The 26079-nt window shown below is 36.2% G+C and overlaps 1 protein-coding gene across 1 annotated transcript; it reads left to right on the top strand.

Moving 5' to 3' along the window:
• The first annotated feature begins 14613 nt into the window (after window positions 1-14613).
• LOC141512201 (olfactory receptor 6C74-like) lies at window positions 14614-15561 on the top strand. Its single transcript, XM_074221037.1, has one exon. It carries the CDS (start codon window positions 14614-14616, stop codon window positions 15559-15561), a length of 948 nt encoding a protein of 315 aa, XP_074077138.1.
• Window positions 15562-26079: the final 10518 nt, after the last annotated feature.

Below are 26079 nucleotides of genomic sequence, written 5' to 3'. Positions count from 1 at the left end.
AGCTGTGTGCATACTCTTGTTCACTTTGGCATTATTAATTTTGTCCTGTGTAAATATTCTGAGAACCATTCTGAGAATATCCTCTGCTAAGCAAAGGAAAAAGACATTTTCCACTTGTCCTTCCCTCATGACTGTTGTCTCTATCTCTTATGGAAACTGTATCTTAATGTATTTTAAACCATCAGCAAAACAAGGGGTGGCTATGACAAAAAGGAGAGCAGAGCTGAATACTTTTGTTGCTTACATGTAGAACCCTTTCACATATTCACTGAGGAATCAAAAAGGGAAGTAAGCCTTTAAGGATATGTTTTGAAAGAACTTTAATTCAAATAGATTGTCATTTTCAAGAATTGATTTGCTGGAAATGAAGTCACACTACTAAAATGAGCCCTTTCAAAGGTTTTATTAACTTTTTGATTTCCTTCTAGTTCCTTTTTTCCAATCTTCATATGCATTCCCCTTCCTTTCATTATCCAACTGCTCATCTCCATTTGAAACCTGTCAAACAACAATCACCTAGCTGTCTTTGCTGATTTATATAGGGTAACACTATAATGACAAAAATTTTTTGGTGGAAAAAAAAATCTCTCCAAACTTTTTCAAATGATTAAGGATTTTTAAATGATTGTTTGATGAAGTGAATTATGTTGTTTATATTGCCTACTAGACACATGACATTTTTGGAATACTTTTGTGGGATCTGCTTCAGGGCTAATTTGTGAGTAAGACATAAAAAGGATTTTCAATAATCTCTAGCTCTTCTTTGTTTTTTTTTATTTTAAGCATAATTACTTTCCTTGATTACTCTATTTCTTCACAATTCAATGTCCATTATTTTCAAAAGGAAATTTTTATTCACATGATAAAGACTTATCACCTTTGGAAACCTTAAAAGAAGGTGAGAACAAAAAGAAGGTAGGAAAGAGAGAGAATGCCAGAGACTAGATGGTATTATTTTAAGTGATATTGGCATCATCATGTAAGATCCCAGTCCCTGAATGATTATAATTTTCCTCTCCCTTTTTATTTTGCCATGAAATGAGAGTGTATAAAAATTGAAAATAGTGGAAATGGGGAAACAGATGACTCAACCCTTAATATTTGATAATGAATGCCAGGCCAGATAAAAAGAAACCTTATTATTTAATAATTATTAATGGCCATTCCTGTAGATGGGTTTATAACTTCATTGAATTATTAAAGAATATAATTGAATCATAAAAGATTTTGCATTATTTGGATTCATTTGACCATTCCTTTGAAGATCTTATCTGCTCAAACTATATTTCTGATAGTTTGCTTAAATTATTCCTGTAATTTGTTCTATATAGATACAATACATTTGTGAGAATAACCCTTTGAATATTTGTTTTGGTAACAAAGAAATAGCAAAAAGTACTAAGAGAAAAACAATTCCTCATAAAAATTCTTGATTCATAAAGTTCTGGAAAAAAAATAAAGTATATCCCCAAGAAGCAAAAATAGACTGATTATAAAAAAGAACTTTTTAGTAGCTAATTTACATATGACCTTTTTAAAATTGGCAAGCATATTTCTGAAGAACTCTATATCACATAATTGTCTGAGGATGATAGAACTACAGTTTATTAAATGCTTGAGACATATCTGACAGAAATGTAGATTTGGGGTTTATCAATCCAAGATTGGGACGATTTACAATATGAGGAAGCCCTGATTTTAAGTTTTGGAGCCCAATGTAGAAGTCAGTCAAGATTCAACCTCAGAAAAGATAATGAGAGAACTCCATACAAAAAGGTGAGGCATTCTAAGATTGAGAAAAAAGGTGACTGCTGATATTGAGAGACTAGTAGAGCTGGAGAAGACTATAATTGAGACGCACTAATATTGTACTTAAGGCAAGAATCTGATCTTGTTGGAGGAAAGCATGAGTGTCGGCAGCTGCTTGGAGCAAGCAGCATTAGATAGCATGAGAAAAGACTTGAGAAAAATTGGCTTAGCCCTTTCTCTAGAATCAACTTCAAATTTAATTGGAAACCACAAAAGGCCTTCATTACCCTTCACTGCCACCTACAGTTCAAATTGGAAATGACAAAGAAGACAAATCTATAAAGCTGTAGACCCTAGAATTAAAGGGAATTGTTTATCACAAAATAAAATGTTAAGAGGTTTCTGCACCTAATTAAGGAAATAAACATGGGTAGTCTCACAGCTCCCTGGCTTATAGCTGCTATTATCTAAAAGATAATACTTTTTCATACTCAATACTTTTTCATTAGACTAAGGATGGCAGACAATTGGATTTTTACAGTAGAAAGAAAGCTGAGTGACTCTGAAGAACAGCCTCTGGTTGTGAATAAGAGATAAAATGTTGTCAAGCTGTGGGCTAAAGAGAAGATTGCCTTACCTGGAATTTTTGAGTTTCTGCATATTTTTCCTCCCTTAGAAACTGTTCATTGATAAGAACATGTGAACAAGATTTATAGGTGTAGAAAATCATGTTTTGATAATTCCTGATTTTGCCTTTTGTTTCAGAACATTAAGACATGGTAGTAATTTATTTTGTATCTTATTTTATATCTCTCATGTTTAAGAGTAAATGGTACCATTATGGTTAATTTGTGTAATTAAGAAGCATACAAGAAGAGACTCAGGAACTATTGCTTTATTATATATATATGTATGTATATATAATAGAGATAATAATACATATATGCACATATTATATGCACACACCCTAATCTTACATATCAAACACACACATACACACACACACACACACACACACACACGGGTGAGTGGTAGCTAGCTAGCTAGCCAACCTGCCAGTGTGGATACAAGTGAAGTTAACAAGCTAACCCTAGATCAGGAAAAGAAAGAGCCTGGGGAGAAGTTAAAATTAAAGCCACATCCTTTGTATATGGTACACATATGTCAATGGAAATTGTCAAAAAACCTAGATTAGGCAACAATTTATTTTTTGTGACTTTTTAAAAAGTAATGCAAGATGATGGAAATGAATGTAAAATTTCAGGATATAGATTGCATCATCAATTTTTTTTTCAGTGAACAAAAGAATTGAAATCATAGTGAGGCACATAGAGGGAGCAATTATTCCCATTGAGGGTTTGTTGTTTTATTTTGTTTTTGTGTTGATACTATTTGGTCAGGGCAGGTCTATATAGTCAAATAGAAAAGAGAACTGAAGAGAGTTTAAAGGGAAATATTTTGAGACTGAACCAACTTCACTAGGTGTTTCTTTGATCACACGGATAATGTGGGCATTATCCCAGATAAAAATAGTTCAAAGTCATTGCTGCTCTCTGCTTTATATATCTGGTCAGAATTGAATGTTTTCAGTATAGTTCCCAGAGTGTCATATTCAGAAATATAGTCCAAACATGCTCACCCAGTAAAAATCTGAAATCAAACATTTCTTTTTAATGTAGATCATTTATAAAGCACCTATCATGTGCCTCCCCACCTCCCTAATCTTTCCCTTTTGCTCTAAGATATGATGAAACTGACATGTACATATATATATATACATGTGTATATATATATATATATATATATATATGTATGTATGTATGTATATATTTCAAGAAACTAGTGTCTTCCTGGGAATTAGAACTATATACCAGAGCTCCAAACTTCTTTTTTCCTTTTCAAAGTGTATGTCACTAAGACCTTCAGAGAAAACAAGTTCACTGAGGAAGAAGAACCTAGGCAATCTTTTAAGAATTTCTGGATTAAGGGGCAGCTAGGTGGTGTAGTGGATAAAGCACTGGCCCTGGAGTCAGGAGTACCTGGGTTCAAATCCGGTCTCAGACACTTAATAATTACCTAGCTGTGTGGCCTTGGGCAAGGCACTTAACCCCATTTGCCTTGCAAAAACCTAAAAAAAAAAAAAAGAATTTCTAGATTAGAGTGGAAGTAGCTGCTTATGTATTCATCTAATCTGACGCTTATATTTTGCATATGAGAAAACAAAACCAGTCTCTTTAAAGAAAGGAGATAGAAGTCTACTAATGAAAACTTAGATAAATCCAAGAATACTAAGATCTCTACTGTTTAACTTTGACAGCAATTAGTTCTGAGTGGAGGAAAAGATTTCCTTCTTCACTAAGAATTAGGCCCTATGGGAACACATTGGGCCCCATGGGGAGCTCGAAATTATATGTCTTGGGGGTAATCTGTTAGAAGAAAAATGAACTTCTAAGAATAATAAAATAAGAACTTCTGTTTGATGATCCAATGACTGAGGGATCTAAATCAAACTACTAAGTTGAACCTCACCATGGACTCTAGTTCTATATTAAGAGGTGTGATTCCAAAGATTGCAGTCAACCTAAATATTCTTGTTTTCTTTCCTCTCTTCTCTCCCTGACACAACTGTGACTTTATATTTGCTCTATGACAATGTGTTTTTCCTGCCTGCCACAATTCAGTTAGAATTCTTAGTTAGAATCCTATCTCTAAATAAACAATTACTGTGACATGATTCTTATCTGATAATGAACTATCATCCCATTCCAGGATGCTAATACCCCACCTTCCTGTCCTCCAGTCAGTCTAATGCTAAAACTGTTAAGAGATTGATGGATTCTACTTATTGTCTAATGCCAGACCACTCAACACTAACTTGTTCCTGCCCTGACTAGTCTTTCCTCTAATGCCCATTCTTAGAAAAATAGTCTGATTTTCCACCTTGTCACTATAGATACTCCTGGCCTACCAATCTAGAATTACTTTTATTTTGGTGCAATCCACTGTCATCTGAGATACCAAAAACATCTCAGATATCAGAATATCCACTAACCACTAACATTTGTAAGAATAGAGAGAGACGGAGAATCTGAAAAGGGAAATATATTTGCTGTCTGTGGCCAAGTAACCTGGCCTCTCTTTGCCCCAGGTCTCCCATCTGTATAACTGAAAATATAGCTCACTCAACTGAACTTCATGTCCCATACTCAGTCCTACATGGACTGAGTAACTAGTCTATGAAGTAGCTAGTACTCTGTTTTTACTATTACTCTTTACTGACTAAGTTAGTATGCATCTGATGATCAGACTGGTGAAGGTGTAAATCATTCAATGGACTTTATCCTACCTTCTGGAGAGTTTCTGGTGTGGAAGTCACAAGAAGTAAAACAATGAGCACACACAAGTCTGAGGGGACCACTGCTAGAAATAGGTTTATCACAGTTAAGTATTAAAACTTAGGCTAGTATTGATAATGTTTCTATTTCTGGACAGAATTCACTAAAGCATAGAAAACTTCCCTTTCCTTCTGAATGACTGAAAATAATATACAGTGAAACCTGCCAATTCTGCCTCTGTTGACTTTCTAGTCCAGTGACTCAATATTTTTTAGGTCATGACCCCTTTGTCCATATGATGGAATCTATGGACCCCTTTTTAGACTAATGATTTGAAAGAATTAAAGAAAATTTTCAATTTCAGTTTTAGGTCAGTTCAAATAAACAAATCCTCCCCTCCTTTCAAGATTCAATTTTTGACAACTTCATGAATTTCTTTATAGAAAATCCTCTTAAATGACATTTTTCTCCAATAACCCTGAAGCCCCAATACCCAGTTTTGAGGCCCATGCAACAGAATTTACATATATATATATATATATATATATATATATATATATATATATATATATATATATATATTATCCAGGTAGCTTTAGACAATACTCTAGGATAGATCACTGGACTTTTGGAAGTCAGGAAAACCTAAGTTAAATCTGATCTCACACAATCATGAGCTCCATTTGTCTCCGTTTCTTCATTTGTAAACTGAGGATAATAATAGCATCTCCCAGATTTACTGTGAGAATGCTATGAAATAGTGATTGAAAATTGGTTTGTAAACTCTTATCTTTATTATTTTATTATTATATCTTTATTATTCACCTCTTATCTTTAAAATAGAGCTATGCCTATTAACTCTAGAGAGCCATACCTACTACTCTCAAAACCAGATCTCTCTGTGAAATTCTTACATCAAATTTAATTCCCTAAACCATCCTTAGAAATGCCAAAATATCTGGTGGTTATCCTAAAAACTTCAACTTTAAGTTTGGAACCATTATTCCCAATTCTAAGATAACTCAGAGATTCCTAGGATAATTCCCACATTTAAGGGGTTTAAAACTGAGTTTGAGTTTGGGGGTGGCTAGATGGCTAGGTAGATAAAGCACCAGCCCTGGAGTCAGGAGTACCTGGGTTCAAATCCAGTCTCAAACACTTAATAATTACCTAGCTGTGTGGCCTTGGGCAAGCCACTTAATCCCATTTGCCTTACAAAAGACCTAAAAAAATTCTTCTCAATAACTTTTTGAACCGGTTTTTTTTTCCATTTGACCTAAGCTGGTTATTAACATGCTATTTTCTTCAGCATTTTTTTGGATCTTCCTAACTAAGCTGCTGACCTCATTTTTATGTTCTTCCTGCATCTCTCTCATTTCCTTACCCAGTTTTTCTATCTCCCTTACTTTATTTTCAAAATCTTTTTTGAGCTCTATCATAGCCTGAGCCTAACTTTTATATTTATTGGAGTCTTTAGAGGCAGAAGCTTGGACTTTCTCATCTTCAGATTGAGTATATTGATCTTCCATGGGACTAAAGCAATTGTCTGTGATCAGGTTCCTTTTTTTCCTGTTTATTCATTTCCCCAGTCTGTGCCTGATTTGGGGGGTGTTTCTTGAGCTTTTGAGTGACCTCAATGTGTGAGGCTCTAATTGCTCTCCTGGTCTGTGAATGACCACAAGCTCACCCCTCTGCCCCAGGGTCTGTGGGGGTGGGGTTCCTGCTCTATGGGGCCTGGACTGTGACCAGGGCCTGAATTTGGTCACAGTTCCAGAGTTCAGCTCCAGGGACAGAGGACAGACCTCAACAGTCTCCTTCCAGTCTCTTACTTTCCTTTGGCTAAACGCTCAGGGCACAGCTGCCTGGAAGCTCCTGTTGGGCAGCTCCAGGGGCCTGCTTCCATTTCCTGTGATCTGGGCTATACTGAGCGCAAGCTGTGCTGTGGGCCTTGGCTGCGCAGAGTGTCAGAGTGGCAACCTGGGTTTCATGCTTACTCTGGCAGATATTTCCCTGCTGATCTTCCAAGATGTGCTTGGTGCTCCCTCAAGTGCAGGTCAGGAAACTGCTTCTGCTGCCAGGAGCCGGTGCTCCCAGATGCCCTGGGGCTGTTTCTGGGAGACTGAAGTTCCCTAACTCTGCCCTCACTCATCTGATGTGGTGGAAATAGCTTCCCACTATTTTCCATGTTACCTTGGGCTAGAGAACTGCCTCACTGGATCTTTCTGTGGGTTCTGTCTCTTGAAAATTTAGTTAAAAGTCATAATTTTAAGGTTTTTGAAATATTTTGGAGGAAGCACCTAAGAGAGGCTCTTCTCCTGCCACCATCTTGGCTCTGCTTACAGTTTTCTTTTGGTAGTTTGCTATGAATATGGAGATGCTTTTATTGTGCTAAAATTTGGAATAATACAATAAAGTAAATTAAAATAAAATTATAACAGATGGGGTTTCTCTTTGGCCTGGGAATATTTAGGTACTCCTTGGCATTGGGAATTCACTATGAAATATATATTAACCACACAATTCTCACAAATCTTTGATGATGTGAGAGAGAACAAAAGGAATTTCCCAAGTTTGTGGATGAAGACAAAATGTACGGCAGCTCCATTTTCATATGGACCATGCTATACCAAACACCCAAAGGGGTATTTTTTGTTAGTGCTTATTACTCCAGTGGTCCTCATGCTTACTCTTTCATTTTCACCCAGAGAAATATATAAATGAGATAAGTTCACAAGTACTACATTAAAAGAATTATGTTTCTCTGGAAAAAGTGATTGCTGAAATCAAAATGTCAAATTTTCAAAGAAAATTTTCATTTTGACTCACCCTACCTTCCTGACACCCTGATTTTATTTGTCCTTATCTATATGCCCCTTTATACTGATTAGTTGAACCTTCTCATGGTGCCTTTTTCATTGCACAGAGATCCTACAACTGATCAAGTCTCTAATATTTCATCCTAGCCTACTTTATCCCTTGTTGATTTTTTTATCATTAGATGGTCATCTCCTGAACATGTTGGCCTGTCCACACCAACTATCCATTCTTGGTGTTGAAATCAATTTTTATAGATATCTTTTGCTTTTATATCCCTATAATTTCTCTCATTTCCTTTACCTTAATCCTTCCAAGAAAACCAGCTAGGTCACAAAATTTTACAAAGAAAAAAAAGAGGAAGAATAACCAAGACCAATTGACACTATGTCCATTTTTTACTCTGTAAGAGTGAAGATAGTATTATCTTATTGCATCTGTTCTTGGAATCAAGATTGCTGTTTGTAATTTGGGAATATTCCCTTTTGATTGTTTTAGGGTCATTGCTCTTTCCATTTCCATTGTTCTACTCTGTGCATTTTTGTTTCCAATATCCTTATTTCACTCTACCTTAGAACATGTCTTTCCATATTTCTTTACATTCATCTAGCACACTAACATTCTAATATATTCATAAATTGCAATTATTTTGGAATTCTCTATTCATTAGAAATACATTTTATTTTAAATTCTTCACTACCTTTGCTATTAATTCATTGCTATATTTGGAAGTTTCCTGTGTATCAATAACTTTTTCTGGGAGTATAAGCTTGGTATTGACATGTTTGGCTCAAAGAGTATGGATAGTTTAATCTCTTCATTTATCCAATTCCAAATTGCACCAATAATTCATTAATTTTCCTGTCTTACCATAGCTCATCTGAAATTGACTATTGTCAATTTTTGTCACCTCTACCAATTTGTTGACTAGGAAAGGTAACTTAAGTGAAATTTTGATTTGTGTTTGTCTTATTATTAATAATTTTGAGTTGCTTTGAAATATGGAGGTTCATAATTGCATAAGATTGTAAATAGAAAAGTAGTCAAAGGATATAACAAATACTGCAAAAGTTTGGAACACTGTTGCTCTTTAGCATGTATAATTCAAAGACTTGGGGAGCAGAGCCAAGATGGTGACAAGAGCAGATGGTGTCTTAGGCGCTCTCTCATAAATCTTTGGAACTAAGGACTTTAAATTTTCAAGAGAGAACCCACAGAGGGACCCAGTGAGGCAGTTACTCAAGGTAACCTGGAAAAGAGCAGAAAGGCTCTGCTTCCCAGGGTTGGAGGGGCAGCAGCCAGAGGGGTGGCCTGCCAGAGCCAAAGAACTTCAGCCTCCCGGAGGCAGCCCCAGGGCACTGGGAGCCGCAGTTCACAGCAGCTGGGGAGTTTCCTGAGCTATGCCCCCCAGGCACAAATGCGGGTGACCTCTGAAGTCCAGCCCTCAGGGCACACAGCAAGCAGTTTGGCCACTGCATTCCAGATCCAGGAAACATAAGCAGGTAGAGCTGGTAAGCAGGATCCCCCAGGGCATGAGCCCATTGAGCTGAGGGAGAGGAGTGAAGAGAGATTGCTGAGCTCTGTCCTCTGCCCCTGGAACAGGACTCTGGGGATCTGAACACATTAGATCCCGATAGCAGTCTAGGCCCCCCCCCCATAGAACAGCAGGGGTCCCCTCTACCTCAGCCCCGTGGGGGGGGGGGGCTCATATGGTCATTCACAGACCAGGAGGGAGGACAGAGCCTCACACACTGAGACAGCTTGTGGGAGTGTCCTAAAAGCTCAGGAAGCACCCCAAAAACAGGCTTAGGCTGGGAAAATGAGCAAGCAAAGAAAAAAGAGGAACACCATTGAGAAATACATTATCTATGATCCCAAGAAGGATCAATATACTCAGTCTGAAGATGAGGAAACACAAGCTCCTGCATCTAAAGACTCCAAGAAAAATAGAAATTGGGATCAGGCTATGACAGAGATCAAAAAAGACTTTGAAAATCAAATGAGGGAGTTGGAAGAAAAACTGGGAAAAGAAAGGAGAGAGAGATGCAGGAAAAACATGAAAATGAAGTCAGCAGCCTAGTCAAGGAAAGCCAAAAAAATGCTGAAGAAAATAGCATGCTAAAAACCAGCTTAGGTCAAATGGATAAAACAGTTCAAATAGTTATTGAGGAGAAGAATGCTTTAAAAAGCAAAATTGGCCAGACGGAAAAAGAGATAAGAAAAGTCTCTGAGGAAAACAAAGCCTTCAGACAAAGAATAGAACTCAGGGAGACTGATAAATTTACCAGGAACCAGGACTCAATACTTCAAAACCAAAAGAATAAAAAATTAGAAGAAAATGTGAAACATCTCATTGAAAAAAACAACTGATATGGAAAACAGACTTAGGAAAGATAATTTAAAAATTATTAGAATACCTGAAAGTCATGATCAGGAAAAGAGCCTTGATATCATTTTCAGAGAATTACTACAAGAAAATTGCCCTGATATTCTAGAAACAGAGGGCAAAATAGAAATGGAGAGAATCCACCAATCCCCCTGAGAAAGAGATCCCAAAAAACCAACCCCTAGGAATATTATAGCCAAGTTCCAGAACTCCCAAGTCAAAGAGAAAATATTACAAGCAGCCAGAAGGACACAGTTCAAATATCATGGAGCTGAAGTCATGATCACACAGGACTTAGCAGCAACTACATTAAAAGCTCATAGGGCTTGGAATATAATATTCCGGAAGGCAAAAGAGTTTGGAATGCAACTGAGAATCAACTACCCAGCAAAACTGATCCTCTTCTAGGGGAAAAGATGGACTTTCAATGAACCAGGGGAATTTCAAATGTTCCTGTTGGAATGGCCAGAGCTGAACAGAAGGTTTGATCTTCAAATACAGGACTCAGGTGAAGCATAGAGATTGGAGGGGAAGGGGAAAATATGAGGGACTTAATGATGATGAACTGCATGTATTCCTGCATAGAAAAATGATACTGATAATACTCATATGAACCTTCTCAGTTAATAGAGCAGGTAGAAGGAACTTTTATAGTTGAAGCACAGGAGAAGCTGAATTTGAAGATAAAATATGGTATAAAAATGGAGTCAATAGAAAAAAAAGGAAATGTAATGGGAGAAAGAAAAAGGAAAGGGGGAATAGGCCAAGATATCTCATATAATAAGATTTTTCTTTATTACAATGAGCTATTGCAATGATATGGAAGGGGGAAAAGCAAGGGGGAATGAGGGAATCTTCACTCTCATCACAGGTGGCTAGGAGAGGAAACAGCATATATATTCAATGGTGTATAGACATCTGGAGTAAGAAGGGGGGACAGGGTGAAGGGGGGATGTGAATGATGGAGGAAAGGATGGACCATGGGGGGAGAGTGGTCAGATATAACACATTTTCTTTTTTACTTCTTGGAAGGGGCTGGGATTGGATGGCCTGTCCAGGACCATAAGGCCAGGTGAATGCTGGGCCTAAGGGGTGGTAGGGGATCTTGGGGCCTCTTGGCCCCAGGACCAGGGATCTCTCTGTTGTGCCACTCAGCTACCCTACAGCAGAGTCAGAGTGAAAGGAGAGAGAAAATATAGCACATGTTAGTGGAGAAATACGAAAAGAGGGAGTTGCGATCAGCAATGGCAACAGTGGAAAAATATAGAAGCAACTTTTGTGATGGACATATCATAAAGAATGTGATCCACCAGCGACAGAGTTGTTAGTGTTGGAACAAAGACTGAAGCACATTTTTTATTTTTATTATTTGGTGGGGTAAGGTGCAAGGCAAATGGGGCTGGGTGGCCTGCCTGGGGCCGCATAGCAGGGTGATTGTTGTGTGTCTGAGGCCAGATTTGGACCCGGGTGCTCCTGGCTCAAGGGCCAATGCTCTGTCCGCCACCCAGCCACCCCTACTATTATTTCTATTTTATTTTATTTTGGGTCTTTTTTTCTTTTTTTTTTTTTTTGGTTTTTCAGGGCAGTGTGGTTGGGGTGGCTTGCATGTCACAGAACTGGATGATTGTTGGGTGTATGTGGCCGGATATGGGCTCGGGTGCTCCTGGGTCCAGGGCTGGTGCTCCGTCCATTGCACCACCTGGCCATACCTACAATTATTACTATTATTTTTTATTAATTTAAATTTTTTTCTCTCCCCTTTATCACTCAAGGGAGTCTATATTTTTGGTGGGAGGGGGGTAGTTTGTTTACTCTTAAACAAGAATATTTTATTAATGTATATAAAAAACATTATTTGTACAAAATGAAAATAAATAAATATTAAATATTGAAAAATAATAATTCAAAGACACATGGTCATCAATATTGATACCCTGCAAACACTCTATTTAATTTGTTTCGTAAAGCTAATGATATTGGTGTTTAATTGACATCATCTCTGTATAGCTCTCCAGAGACCTATTTGTTTGTGTTCTGAATAAAGGTCCTATATCTGCTGAAAAATACAGTGCTATGCAATGAATAAATTGTAATTATCAGGCTTAACTCTACTTCATGCTGATTAGAATAGTATTTTCCACCTACTACAAGGATATATTTGCTTGGATTTAAGTGATAATAGCTTTATATTTCATGCCATTTTGTCTTTGTTGAGAAATAAGTTTTAGTTAATACCTTTTGAAGTTATATGGCAGGACTATATCCCAAAATGCCTCTTGCTGTTCAAGTCCTGGGTACTTCCTTTTTGGTATTCTTTTTTTGAGAGTTTAGGGAGAAAGAGCTGATTAGAAAGCACTGGATATTTTAGAGAACTGTACCTTCTTACCAGAAATCATTCAAAGAACAACTTACATTCAACTTCCTATTAAAAAAAATTAAAGTGAGTAAACTGACAATTCTTGTCTTTCTATTTAGAATAGAGGGGGAAATAGTTGTTGGATTATCTTCCCTTCATACTTCTAGCCATTTTATTTTTCTATGATTACTGAAAAATAACATGAATTTCAAGTGAATTTTCAAATCAGAAATCAGGGCATTTATTGAGGAAGTCATTATGAGGTATTTAGTGATGATACTAAGATTTTACCATTAAAATATGAATCTAGGTGCAAATAATATCATGAATACCATTTCTGACATGCTGCTATAAGGTAGACCTTTAGAATTTTAGTTATGTCACCATTTCTTGACACAGTGGGGACAGTTTTGTAAACAATGGTCCATTCTTTTAGAGTCAACATTACCTTCCTGTGTGGGAGAAACATAATTGTCTATGTTTCAGGTCAGTGCTCTACACTGCCTATTCAGCATATTAAAATTCTCCCCTAAACACCAAAAGTCTCAAAATTCTGGCAACATAAATTATTTTTACATGAACAAAAAAAAATCAAACTAGCAAACAAAGGGAACAAAAGCTTACTCACCAAACTGTCTGTACGCTTATTGGCAATTCAAACAATCTCTGAGACACTTGGCTTTTCTTCTATACAGCAGAGATCGTAATAACTGTACCATCTTTCTTAACTGGAATATTTTGTGGTTCAAAGGAAATAATGTAAGTAAAAGGTTTTGCAAATTATAATACACTATATGTATATGAGTAATAGCAACAGTAGTAATAGTAACAGCAGCAGCAGTAGCAGCAGCAGTAGCAACAGCAGTAGTAGTAGTAGTTGTAGAAGAAGGAGTAGGAGTAGCAGCAGCAGCAGCAATAGAAAACAGGAATTTTCCATAATAATTTCCAGGGCTTAGTAACTGCTTAATAAATACTAATTGACTGATATGATGGCAATGTTGGTGATACTGTTTTCAAATAGAATAGTAAGGAACATCCAAATATAAGTAGGTACTCAAAGTTTCTAATTGTAAAGATTTTTCTTTCTTACTTTAAAATTATATTATTAGATCAAAGAGATAAAAGGTTGACAAAACTGGGAGGAGTCAAATTAGCTTAAATAAACTTTGATCTAAAATAAGTCAAATTGGGGATGCTTCTTATTGGTTCTCAAGCTAATGAACTGAATTAAGGTTTGATTTAATGGTGACTGTTAATCATATAAGACAAGATGGTTTCCTGAAATCACAAAAGATAAAGTGGATAGGAACTAGATCATGATGTCATTTGAATAAGGAAACTTTTTATCTCTGTAGGTCTGCATTTATGATCTTTGATACTAGTTTAGCACAAACAGATATTAAATGACTCACTCATTTTCACACATTTTGCATATGCTTAGAGGCAAGCCTGAAGACAGATCTTTTTTTCTTGGAAGCTAACCCTTTATTCACTAGGCTATACTGTCTCTCAAAAATATATAGAGAAGAGGAAAAAAAAAAGTATAGGCATGTGCCAAAGGGATATCCATCAACAGATCCCCTTGTGCTTCAGCCTATGATGAAAAATGACTTAATTTAGCAAAACAGGAATATTTTGACAAGGAATTCAGACATGTTCTTGTGATGAATAAAGACTAATAAAAATTCCTAGAAGCTACTTTATAGGTTTTAATAGAAGAGAAGAGAGAGAGAGAGAAGGGAAGAAGGAGGAGGAAGAAATAGAAGTTTTATTTTTGGTTAGTGCATGTTGTGAAGACAATTTAGAATAACAAAAGAGACATTTTTTTGTTTTAATTCTATGTCAAGGTTAACTGAACTAATTAAATGAATTGTTCACCACCACCCCACACAGGAATACTGTTCACTGCTTTGATTCTTAAGCTGATTTCTATTTTATTTGTTTGTCCAGTTTTGGCAGATCACAAGGTAGCTATGAAAAACCATACAACAGTGACAACTTTCATTCTTCTGGGTCTGACAGATGATCCAGACTTACAGATTGTGATTTTTCTCTTTTTCTTCCTAACATACACACTAAGCATTGGAGGAAATCTCAGCATCATCCTTCTTACCCTTCTGGATCCTCACCTCAAAACACCCATGTATTACTTCCTCCGCAATTTTTCCTTTCTAGAAATATCCTTGATAACTGCTTGTATTCCTAGATTCCTGATCAGCATTGTGACCATGGACAAAACAATTTCATATAATGCTTGTGTGACCCAGTTGTTTTTTGGCATACTCTTTGGTTCATCAGAGTTTTACCTTTTAGCTGTTATGTCTTATGATCGTTATGTGGCCATCTGCAAGCCCCTGCATTATACAAGCATCATGAATAACAGAGTGTGCACCAAATTGATCCTTGGCTCTTGGTTATCTGGCTTAATGACAATATCCCCAGGACTTATCATGGGCCTTCAATTGGATTTCTGTGATGACAATGTCATTGATCATTTTATCTGTGACTATTCTCCAGTTCTGCAGCTCTCCTGCACTGACACTCAGGTCATTGAGCTGTGGAGTTTTTTCTTAGCCTTACTGACACTGCTAGTCACTTTGGCTCTAGTACTTCTCTCCTATGCAAACATCTTTAAGACAATTCTAAGAATCCCTTCCAGACAGCAAAAGAAAAAAGCTTTTTCTACATGTTCCTCTCATATCATTGTTGTCTCCATCTCTTACGGAAGTTGCATCTTCATGTATATTAAACCTTCAGCCAAGGAAAGAGTAGCTTTTAATAAAGGGGTTTCCATCCTCGTCACTTCAGTGGCCCCACTTCTAAATCCTTTCATCTACACTCTAAGGAACAAACAAGTAAAAGAAGCCTTCAAGACTTTAACTAGAAAAATGTTTTTTCTTAATCAAATTAAACTTCAATAAAGTGACTTTGTATGGAACTGAAACAATCTTCTATGTTCATAGGCATGCAGTTATACTGCTCTTCTGCTCAAAATCATTCTAGTTTGTTTCAACTGCTAAAAAATAAGCTCATATATTTTAGATTCACATTTAAGGTCTTCCAAAATCTTTTGTCTCCCTAACTTTTCAGGTTAATCTCTAACTACTCTACAATTTTATTCAACTTTACTATTCTCCTTAAATACCTAGAACTTTTTTCCCCTCTCTATCTTTTCTGATACCATTTCTTGTGGCTTGGATATTTGTTCCTCCTTTTCCTCCCCTTAACCATCTCAGCTATTTTTATCCATATCCCCATGAAGCTTTGTCTCATTCCATGACCATTAATAATATTTTTCTTCTCACATCTAAGAAAGTATTTCTATTTCTTTCATGTTATTAAATATTATATAATTTAAAAATATATTTACTTTTGGTTATATCCATGAAAGGAGAGACCATGTTTGATATAAAAATCTGTCTTTTCCCCTCTCTTCAATGCCTAGTACAGTATTTTGTGCAGAGTAGTTATTAAATATTTATTTAATTTCATTTGTATTTGTTGAATCATAAAGACATAATGAAAGTTTTTATTTTGAAACAATGATTCCCAATATTCCCTAAAACATGCATATTCTAACTACCTTTTTTATTTCCTTACTCCTTCATTTTAAGTAATTTTATTCATTTTATTTATAAGTTGATTGAGTCTCTCCCCCTTCTACTTAATATTTTTGGAAATTACACTGGCTTTATATAAACTGTTGCAACATTTCACAGTCACTCCACACTATTAAATCTTCCTAGGATTCAAAACAACTGCTTCCATGTATCACAAACCCTAATATGATATGAAAGGTTGTGACATCTCTTAAGAGTTCTTCATTCCATGTTACTCTTTGCTGTTTTTTTTTTAATTTTCGAAAGGCAACAGGATACGTGAAATCTCTTACTTGGGCAAATGCCCAAGATCACACAGCCAGGTAGTTATTAAGTGTTTGAGACTGGATTTGAACTCACATCCTCCTGACTTCAGGGCTGGTGCTCTATTCACTGCTCTACCTTGCTGCCCCATGTTATTCTTAAATCAGCTTCTTGCTTCAATAGAAACATGTGCTTTATTATTAGGTATCTATTCAAATGAAGTTTCTTCTTTTATGTTAATCTAAATACCTAGAAAACTTAGATCTCCTCGAGGAATGAAGAATGGAAGAAAGAATGAATTTAAGGAAGAAATTTAGTAAAGAAAGAGGAAAAACGAAAGTGAGGAAGAAAAAAGGAAGGAAAGAAGAAAGGAAGGAAAGGAAGGAAAGAAAAAGGGAGTAGGCAGTTCTTCCTTTTGCTTATTTTAATTTTATAATTAAAATTATATTTTAAGAATATTTTCCTAGATATACTGGTGATTAATTAATTCTGGGATAAATGAACAGATGTCATGACAACAGTAGAGCAACATATAATTGATGTCTATAAAGTAAAGAAATCCTAAAGTTCAGGGGGATCCCTGCCCATTCAAGTACAAATGATGCACTTCTCCTCATAAAATGTGCAGTACTACTCTTTAGATTGATTGGAAGACTACTGTGTCAAAGATCATGCAATTATTATTATCTTGGGAGCTATAAAATTGCAACCTTAAGTCCTACTAGATGAACTGGAAACCTTTACAAGAGACCATTCCAATCAATTTAAAGCTATTTGAGAGAAATGAATCAGGATATTCAAAATAATCATCAAATCTTCATTCTGAAGAAAGTCCTGCCCTTCTTTACCACCTTGGTATTCTTTTTTCTTGGTCAAAATCTTAGATTCATAGATTCTAATGATAAATTGTCCAACATATAGCTTCCTCTCTTTCCATAATGATTTACATTCCCCACATTCTGGTTTCCCTGCTCATATTATTACCTCCAATAAGAAATCAATTTAATAGAAACAAAGTATTTGTTTTGTTCCTAAGTGGAAAGAGTAAGAATTACCTTTGTTCATCCTTGATTTTTCTCAAACTCTGTCATCATTTTAACTTTTAAGTACTTAACTTCAGTTTTTTCATCTGGTCATTAGCATTTCCTGTGAGTACAACTCCTTGGTTTAATTCTCATTATAGAGCAGGATTATTATGGGAGATAATTTTAATAGAAAGCTTGAATTTCATAAGATTAAAAGTATAAACACTGGAGAACATTAAAACCTAAATATTCAACATTTCTCCAAACCCCATGTTCCAAAGGCAGAGGCACAAGCTAAATTACAGGCCTCTGCCTTGGGTATATAAAATGGACTTCATAACCATAACTACCACTAACATAGAGATTCTGATAAAACTCATCTCACAGTCCCCCAACCTAGCAACATTCACCCTGCACAACCATATGAGGAAGAATTGAAGAACTGAAAGGTTAGTCAGAGTTAAAATACAATGCTTTCCAGTTGGGAACCACACCTAGCTAAGAGACATCCAAGGCTTGCAGAGATGCTGTCCCCTAAATGCTTGATTTCCTTCCCTACTCTGAAAAAAAAAAAATTAGCACAGGATATGTACCAGCATCAGTTGCATATCATTTTGAACTAATGCAGAGTAAAATAAGCAGAACTAGAATAAAGTTTGGCAAACTATTTAGGTTAAAACCTTGTAACTTTCTCAAAAAAAAATTAGTTTCATCTCATAGGGGAAAAAAAATAGGCTTTTAATGGAACAGGACATTTCCAAACATTCCCTGATGAAGAAACCAGAGCTAAACAAAAAATTTCACATACAAACAAAAGAGTCAAAAGAAGGAGAATGGTCAGCTAAAAGGTTTAAACTGTTTATGTTTCTAAATAGTGAGAATAGAGACATGGCCCTTCAAAACTATATCATCCTGTTTCTTAATGTGACTCTAATTAGAGGGCTTGAAAGATATTTTATTTCGTTTTGATGGTTTTAAAAGAATAAAAGGGAGAGGAAGAGCAACTATTGAGAGGAAAAAAGGGAGATGAAGGATGAGGGAAAAGAACACGCGTAACTGTGATATATAAAGAAAAGTCTATACAAGAAAAAAGAATGGGGGCAAGGAAAAGAAGAAACTTTCACTTCATTGTCATCTGAATTGGTCAATGGTAAAAAGAATACATACACACAGACCATTAGTACAGAAATGTATTTCACCCAATAGAGATTTAACAAGTAATTTCTTCCTTGCTCTTCTAATTGAAGATGTCAATCCTTATTTATACAGATACATTTGAGTATGTAAATCTCTACATATGTGTGCAAATATATATAACTACATGCATGTATCAGTGCCTAAATCTTTCAAATTTGCTTAACTTTACAATATTGTTCATATGTATGATATATGTATATATATACAAAAGATATATTTATATAAATATAACTTTGTATATATATATGCATATAGCTCTTTGTGCCTGATATATTTAATGCAGGTATTTATTTTGCTTAAATATGTACATCTTTGGAATAGATTTTGTTTTTCTTACATTCTCAATTGGGGAAGAATAGGAAGGGGAGACTTCTGAGCTGAAAATAAAATTGAATTTTAAAAATAATGCATATAATATAAATATGCAGAAAATATGTACATTTTAGGACATGGTAAATATAAGAACCTGTTTTTCATGACTATGTATATTTGTTACAAGAATTTTGATTTTCAAGTGAGTGGGAGAGAAAATGATTGTTTGTTCACATAAATGAAATTCAAACTAAGAAACCAGTAGTTTACAAAATAATCCAACGTCACTCAATGGAACTCTTATGTAGCAATAATAAAATAGAAGAGAGAAAAATAAAGAGAAAGAGAAATCCCATTAAAAAATAACAAAATTCAAATATTACTTGAAGTCAATCTTTCCTAGCATATTCAATACCTGAACAAATACAATTATAGATTCTTAATGAAATAAAAAGCAACATAAATATTTGGAGAGACACTCATCATTCATGGCAATAGCATTCCAATTTAATGAAAATGGTAGTCTTATAAATTGAATTTACATATTCAATGGTATTTCAATAAAACTGGAAAAGCTATGCTTGCAGAAGTAGAAAACAATTTTTAAAAATTCCCATAATGGTACAAAATTTCAAAAATGTCAAAGAATTATTTTTGTCTTTTTAAATTTATTTATTTATTTTCATTCATATACACATACATATTTTTAAGTTACAAAATTTCCTGCCACCCTCCCTTCCCACCCACCTCTCCTCAGCAGTGAACAGTCAGGATAGCATTGTTCATGCATGTTTTGATAAACATGTTTACAGATTAGTCATTTTCAATATGAGGAATTAGGATCAAAGGGAAGAGATAATTTTAATAAAATTTTCATCAGAGTCTGAAAGGCTTTGTGTGTGTGTGTATGTGTATGTGTATGTGTTTTGTTTTGTTTTGTTTTGTTTTGTTTTTCTTTCTCTCAATGAAGATAACAAACTCCATAGCTGGCTTAATACAGTTGTCCTAGCTCTCTGGACTGCTGAAAGGAGCTGTTTCCATCAAGGTTGTTCACAATATTCTTGTTGGTGTGTACATTGTTTTCTTGGTTCTACTCCCTTAGCTCAGCATCAGATCCCATAAGTCATTCCATGTATCTCTAGAGTACGAACATTTATGGTTTCTTATAGAACAATAGTCTGGCCTGCCAGAGGGGTGGCCCGCCAGAGCCAAAGAACTTCAGCCTCCCGGAGGCAGCCCCAGGGCACTGGGAGTCTCAGGTCACAGCAGCGGGGGAGTCTCCTGAGCTGCACCCCGAGGAACACCGGGCACAAAGTGGGGGAACAGCGGGGGACCTCTGCCAGAACGAGCATGTGGAGCACAGCCCTCAGGGCACACAGCAAGCAGCATGGTCTTTCCCCAGCCCTGATCCAGGAAACAGAAGCAGGCAGAGCAAGTAAGCAGGAGCCCCCAGGGCATGAGCCCATTGAGCTGAGGGAGGGGAGTGAAGAGAGACTTCAGAGCTCTGTGTTCTGCCTCTGGAACAGGACTCTGAGGCTCTGACCACATTCAGATCCTGATAGCAGTCTAGGCCCCCCCAATAGAACAGCAGGGCCCCCCCACCTCGGCCCATGGCAGAGGGAGGTGCTTATGGTCATTCACAGAGCAGGAGGGAGGAGAGAGCCTCACACACTGAGACCCTTGTGGGAGTGTCCCAAAAGCTCAGGAAGCACCCCAAAACCAGGCCCAGGCCAGGAAAATGAGCAAGCAAAGAAACAAAAGGAAGACTATTGAGAAATATTTTGCAAATGAGCCCAAGAAGGATCAAAATTCTCAGTCTGAAGATGAGGAAGCACAAGCTCCTGCATCTAAAGACTCCAAGAAAAATAGAAATTGGGATCAGGCTATGACAGAGCTCAAAAAAGACTTTGAAAATCAAATGAGGGAGTTGGAAGAAAAACTGGGAAAAGAAAGGAGAGAGATGCAGGAAAAACATGAAAATGAAGTCAGCAGCTTAGTCAAGGAAATCCAAAAAAATGCTGAAGCAAATAACATGCTAAAAACCAGCTTAGGTCAAATGGATAAAACAGTTCAAAAAGTTATTGAGGAGAAGAATGCTTTAAAAAGCAAAATTGGCCAGATGGAAAAAGAGATAAGAAAACTCTCTGAGGAGAACAAATCCTTCAGACAAAGAATAGAATTCAGGGAGATTGATGAATTTACCAGAAATCAGGAATCAATACTTCAAAACCAAAAAAAATGAAAAATTAGAAGAAAATGTGAAATATCTCATTGAAAAAACAACTGATATGGAAAACAGACTTAGGAAAGATAATTTAAAAATTATTGGAATACCTGAAAGTCATGATCAGGAAAAGAGCCTTGACATCATTTTCAAAGAATTACTACAAGAAAATTGCCCTGATATTCTAGAAGCAGAGGGCAAAATAGAAATGGAGAGAATTCACCAATCCCCCAGAGAAAGAGATCCCAAAAAACCAACCCCTAGGAATATTATTGCCAAGTTCCAGAACTCCCAAGTCAAAGAGAAAATATTACAAGCAGCCAGAAGGACACAGTTCAAATATCATGGAGCTGCAGTCAGGATCACACAGGACTTAGCAGCAGCTACATTGGAAGTTCGTAGGGCTTGGAATACAATATACCTGAAGGCAAAAGAGCTTAGAATGCAGCCAAGAATGAACTACCCAGCAAGGCTGAATGTCCTCTTCCAGGGAAAAAGATGGACTTTCAATGAACCAGGGGAATTTCAAATGTTCCTTTTGGAATGGCCAGAGCTGAACAGAAGGTTTGATCTTCAGATACAGGACTCAGGTGAAGCATGGAGATTGGAGGAGAGGGGGGAAATATGAGGGACTTAATGAAGATGAAGTGCATGTATTACTGCATAGAAAAATGACACTGATAATACTCATATGAACCTTCTCAGTTAATAGAGCAGGTAGAGAGAGCTTTTATAGCTGAAGCACAGGAGAAAGCTGAATTCGAAGATAAAAATATGGTGTAAAAATGGAGTCAATAGAAAAAAAGGGAAATGGAATGGGAGAAAGAAAAAGGAGAGGGGGAATAGTCCAAGATATTTCACATGAGATTTTTTTTTATTACAATGAGCTATTGCAATGATATGGAAGGGGGGAGGCAAGGGGGAATGAGGGAACCTTTGCTTTCATCAGAGATGGCTAGGAGAGAAAATATACTCAAATATACTCAATGGGGTATAGACAAATATACTCAGCAAATATACTCAATGGGGTATAGACAACTGGAGTAAGAAGGAGCGGGGAGCAGGGGAAAGGGGTGGGGATGTGAATAAAGGAGAAGAGGATGGATCATGGGGGGGAGAGTGGCCAGATATAACACATTTTCTTTCTTACTTCTTGCAAGGGCTGGGATTGGAAGGCCTGCCCAGGACCACAGGGCCAGGTGAATTCTGGGCCTAAGGGGTGGTATGCGGGCTCAGGGCTTCTTGGCCCCAGGACCAGGGATCTGTCTGCTGCGCCACTCAGCGACCCTACAGCAGAGTCAGAGTGAAAGGAGAGAGAAAATATAGTACATGGTAGTGGAGAAATAAGAAAGGAGGGAGTTGTGATCAGCAGTGGCAAGGGTGGAAAAATATGGAAATAACTTTTGTGATGGACTTATCATAAAGAATGAGATCCACCCATGACAGAGTTGTTGGTGTTGGAACAAAGACTCAGGCACATTTTTTGTTATTATTTGGGGGAGGATGTAGGGCAAGCAGGGCTGGATGGCCTGCTTGGGGCCACATAGCGGGGTGATCTTTGGGTGTCTGGGGCCGGATTTGGACCCAGGTGCTCCTGGCTCAAGGGCCAATGCTCTGTCTGTCACCCAGCCACCCCTTACTATTATTACTATTTTATTTTATTTTGGGTCTTTTTTTTCTTTCTTTTTTTTGGTTTTTGTAGGGCAGTGGGGATCGGGTGGCTTGCATGTCACATGGCTGGGTGATTGTTGGGTTTACGAGGCTGGATATGGACTCGGGTGCTCATGGCTCCAGGGCTGGTGCTTCGTCCATTGCGCCACCTGGCCATACCCACAATTATTACTATTATTTTTTTATTTTAATTTTTTTCTCTCCCCTTTACTTTTTTCACCCAAGCAAGTCTATCTATATTCATGGGGGAGGAGGGGTATTTTGTTTACTTGTAAACAAGAATATTTTATTAATGTAAAAAAACATTTGTACAAAATGAGAATAAAAAATAAATTAAAAAAAGAAATGGAATGGAATCATAAATCCAAACCAGTTTATATTGTATATCATCATTTTTAAAAATCATTTGTGCAGTTAAGAATCAGGAAAAAATGAACTCAGTGACCCAGTGTTTGATAAATATAAAAACATAAATCACATAAGAAAGAACCTTCACTTTGACCAGAATTGTTGCAAATCAAAAAAAAATGGACTTTGGAGTTCCACCTGGGCTGCTATTCTTCTTGCTTTTACATCACTTGTACTGGATGGACAGGGAAATACTAGAGAGATACCTAGTAGAACTTGTGCAGAGAACAATGCAATGCAGAATTTGCCTTGCCAAGAGGACCTGAAAGAGATCATTTTTTTAATTGCAAAATAGAAGTGCACTGAGTAATAATTAGAAGTCTATAGGATCAATATCCAAGTTAGATGGAAGGACTTCCAACTGGATTATTTCCCAGACAACCTAATTTTGTTTTCCATAAGAATGTTGGGGAGGGAAGAATTAGAGAGGGAAGATCTGCTCACTAGTGACAGTTTTTCTGCCTTGTCTGATTTACAGAATTGTTAGTACTGAGCAGGGAATACCAAGAATTGATTTAGGGACACAATAAAGAACTACATTTAGAATGGAAATCCTAGTAGCCCTTCAAGATGATGAAATCAAAGTAGTTCTTTCTTTGAGAGTACCCCAACTTTTTTAATTTCATATAATTACTCAACAATTTTTTGAATAGAAAAAGCAATACAATTCAAAAGGGTAAGTCCAGAGGTCAGAGCTTACTTAAACTTTTTCTAAGTGCCAATTTACATATGAAATAGAATAATTTAGTTAATTTGTTCCAGGTGGTTTTTGAAGTGTGTTACAGGTTTTCTATAATCTGTTGCACCACATAATCCATGAGCTGCTGCTGGTACTTAAAGCACAGATGTTTCAGTCACTTAGGTTTCATTGTTCAAAGGAAACATTAAAGCTTATTTTACTAGGTCCAATAATCCAAGACTGGAGCTGTGCTCACTAAAACTGCAGCAAATCATACTACCCAGTTCCTAAATTTAATATGATTTTGTCCATCTCTAGGTCTTTGTGCCTGTTGTACCTCCTTCTTATTCCTAGCATTCCTTCCTTTATGTAAACATTTTCTAAACCCTAATTTCCTTCAGTGCTCAGCTTAAATTCTATCATCTATTAGAAGTATTTGTGGAGAATCCTGTTTATCAATGTCCATTCCTTACTGAATTTACTTTATATTTCTTTTTAGGTATGCATATTGTGACATGCCCTTACTTAATGAAATAAGAGTTTGCTTTATTTTTGTCTTAGAGTCTCTAATTTTTGGAATAACAACTTTCACTTAATTGTTAATAAATGAATATTTTATTTCATCCTGAATTTTTATCTTAGCCCTGCCATATTACTAATCCATATTGGTAATGATCAAGAAATATTCTCCGGTAAATAGATTGATAGATGAATGAATTAAATACCTTGGCCTTTTGACCTGAAGGAGGTGACCAAGGTACCATTTTCTTTCCCCACGTTTAACCAAGGTACATATGGGTAACTTAATAGCCAAAGAGGCCAGTTTTCATTGAATTATCAAAGTTGTTCTTTGCTATTTATAACTAAAGAGTTTCTCATGTTCTTGTTTCATCTTCCATAAATAAACTGCAGTAAAACTACCAGAGACATGCAATTAAAGTTTGTTGCCAAATTATATAATAATATAGAATTATTAGTTTCATTTTTAAGTCCCTTAGGATTTTTCTTCCTTCCCTTTTCTTAATAAATCCCTTTGAGATGAGAAAGATAAAAACATAAATTTAGTCTAGTCCTCTTGGAAAGAAACAATGACTCTATAAAGACTGTCATGTAAATTATATACCAGAAAAATTTAAATGAGCATCTTGCATTAGTAACAGTATTTTCATTTACCTCTTTAAAGCTAAGGAAAATGATTTCATGGCTACATAGATAAGATTTCCAACATCTAACATCTAACATTTGATATAAATTTGAGAGAAAAGGTTGAAAATGCTAATTTAATTGTTTATAACAGGGACAACTGGGAAGTACTTTATATTCTAAACTTTTTGTATATATCCATATATATTTGATGAAGAGACAGGGCAATAAAAAGATATGCCTGAACAGGAAACTCTCCTTAAGTTGAACCCAGTAGCTCCTCTCAATTTAATAAATATACATAACCATTGGGCTTTAACTTACAGCTGAATCCATCAAAGCTAATCAGAAAAGTAAGTATGTTTTCTATGTCTCTTAGCTACACTGTGTTTCTGTACCTTCTTAGGTTAGAGGTTTCCTTCCTGGGTATTTACTCCTCAAAATATTCTTGTGATATTTTCAATGGCATATAGACATAATAGTTTGCTAAGATATTCACTAAATATTATAACTGAATACATCATCTTAATGTTGCAGTTTTACATTGTTATTAATTTCCATAAGTGTGATCTATCACTAAATAATTCAAGAGAGGATTCCAAGGAGAAAGATAATATTATTCACATTTGTCTTGCCACCTGTGTAAGATGACCATCAGTCTTGCTTAGAACTTCATCACATCTTCTATTTACAATTGCAATACTATCCAAATTGATTTCCTTCATCAGATCTACTCTCCTTCCTAAAATCATCCTTCTCACAGTTGTCAAATTGATTTTCCTTAAGAGAAGGGTCTGAACCTGTCATTTTTCTGATGATAAAGCTCATTTGTCTCTGCATTATTTTGGGGTCAGTGCAAACTCCTAACATTTAATACTCTTTACAGTGATAATTCAATGTATCATTCTATCTGACTG

The sequence above is a fragment of the Macrotis lagotis genome, chromosome 2 (genome assembly GCF_037893015.1).
Source record: "Macrotis lagotis isolate mMagLag1 chromosome 2, bilby.v1.9.chrom.fasta, whole genome shotgun sequence".
NCBI lineage: Eukaryota > Metazoa > Chordata > Mammalia > Peramelemorphia > Peramelidae > Macrotis > Macrotis lagotis.
This window is presented reverse-complemented; position numbering and strand designations above follow the sequence as displayed.

Coding starts and splice junctions, on each gene's coding strand:
- LOC141512201 (XM_074221037.1), top strand. CDS start 14,614: ATGAAAAACCATACAACAGTGACAACTTTCATTCTTCTGGGTCTGACA.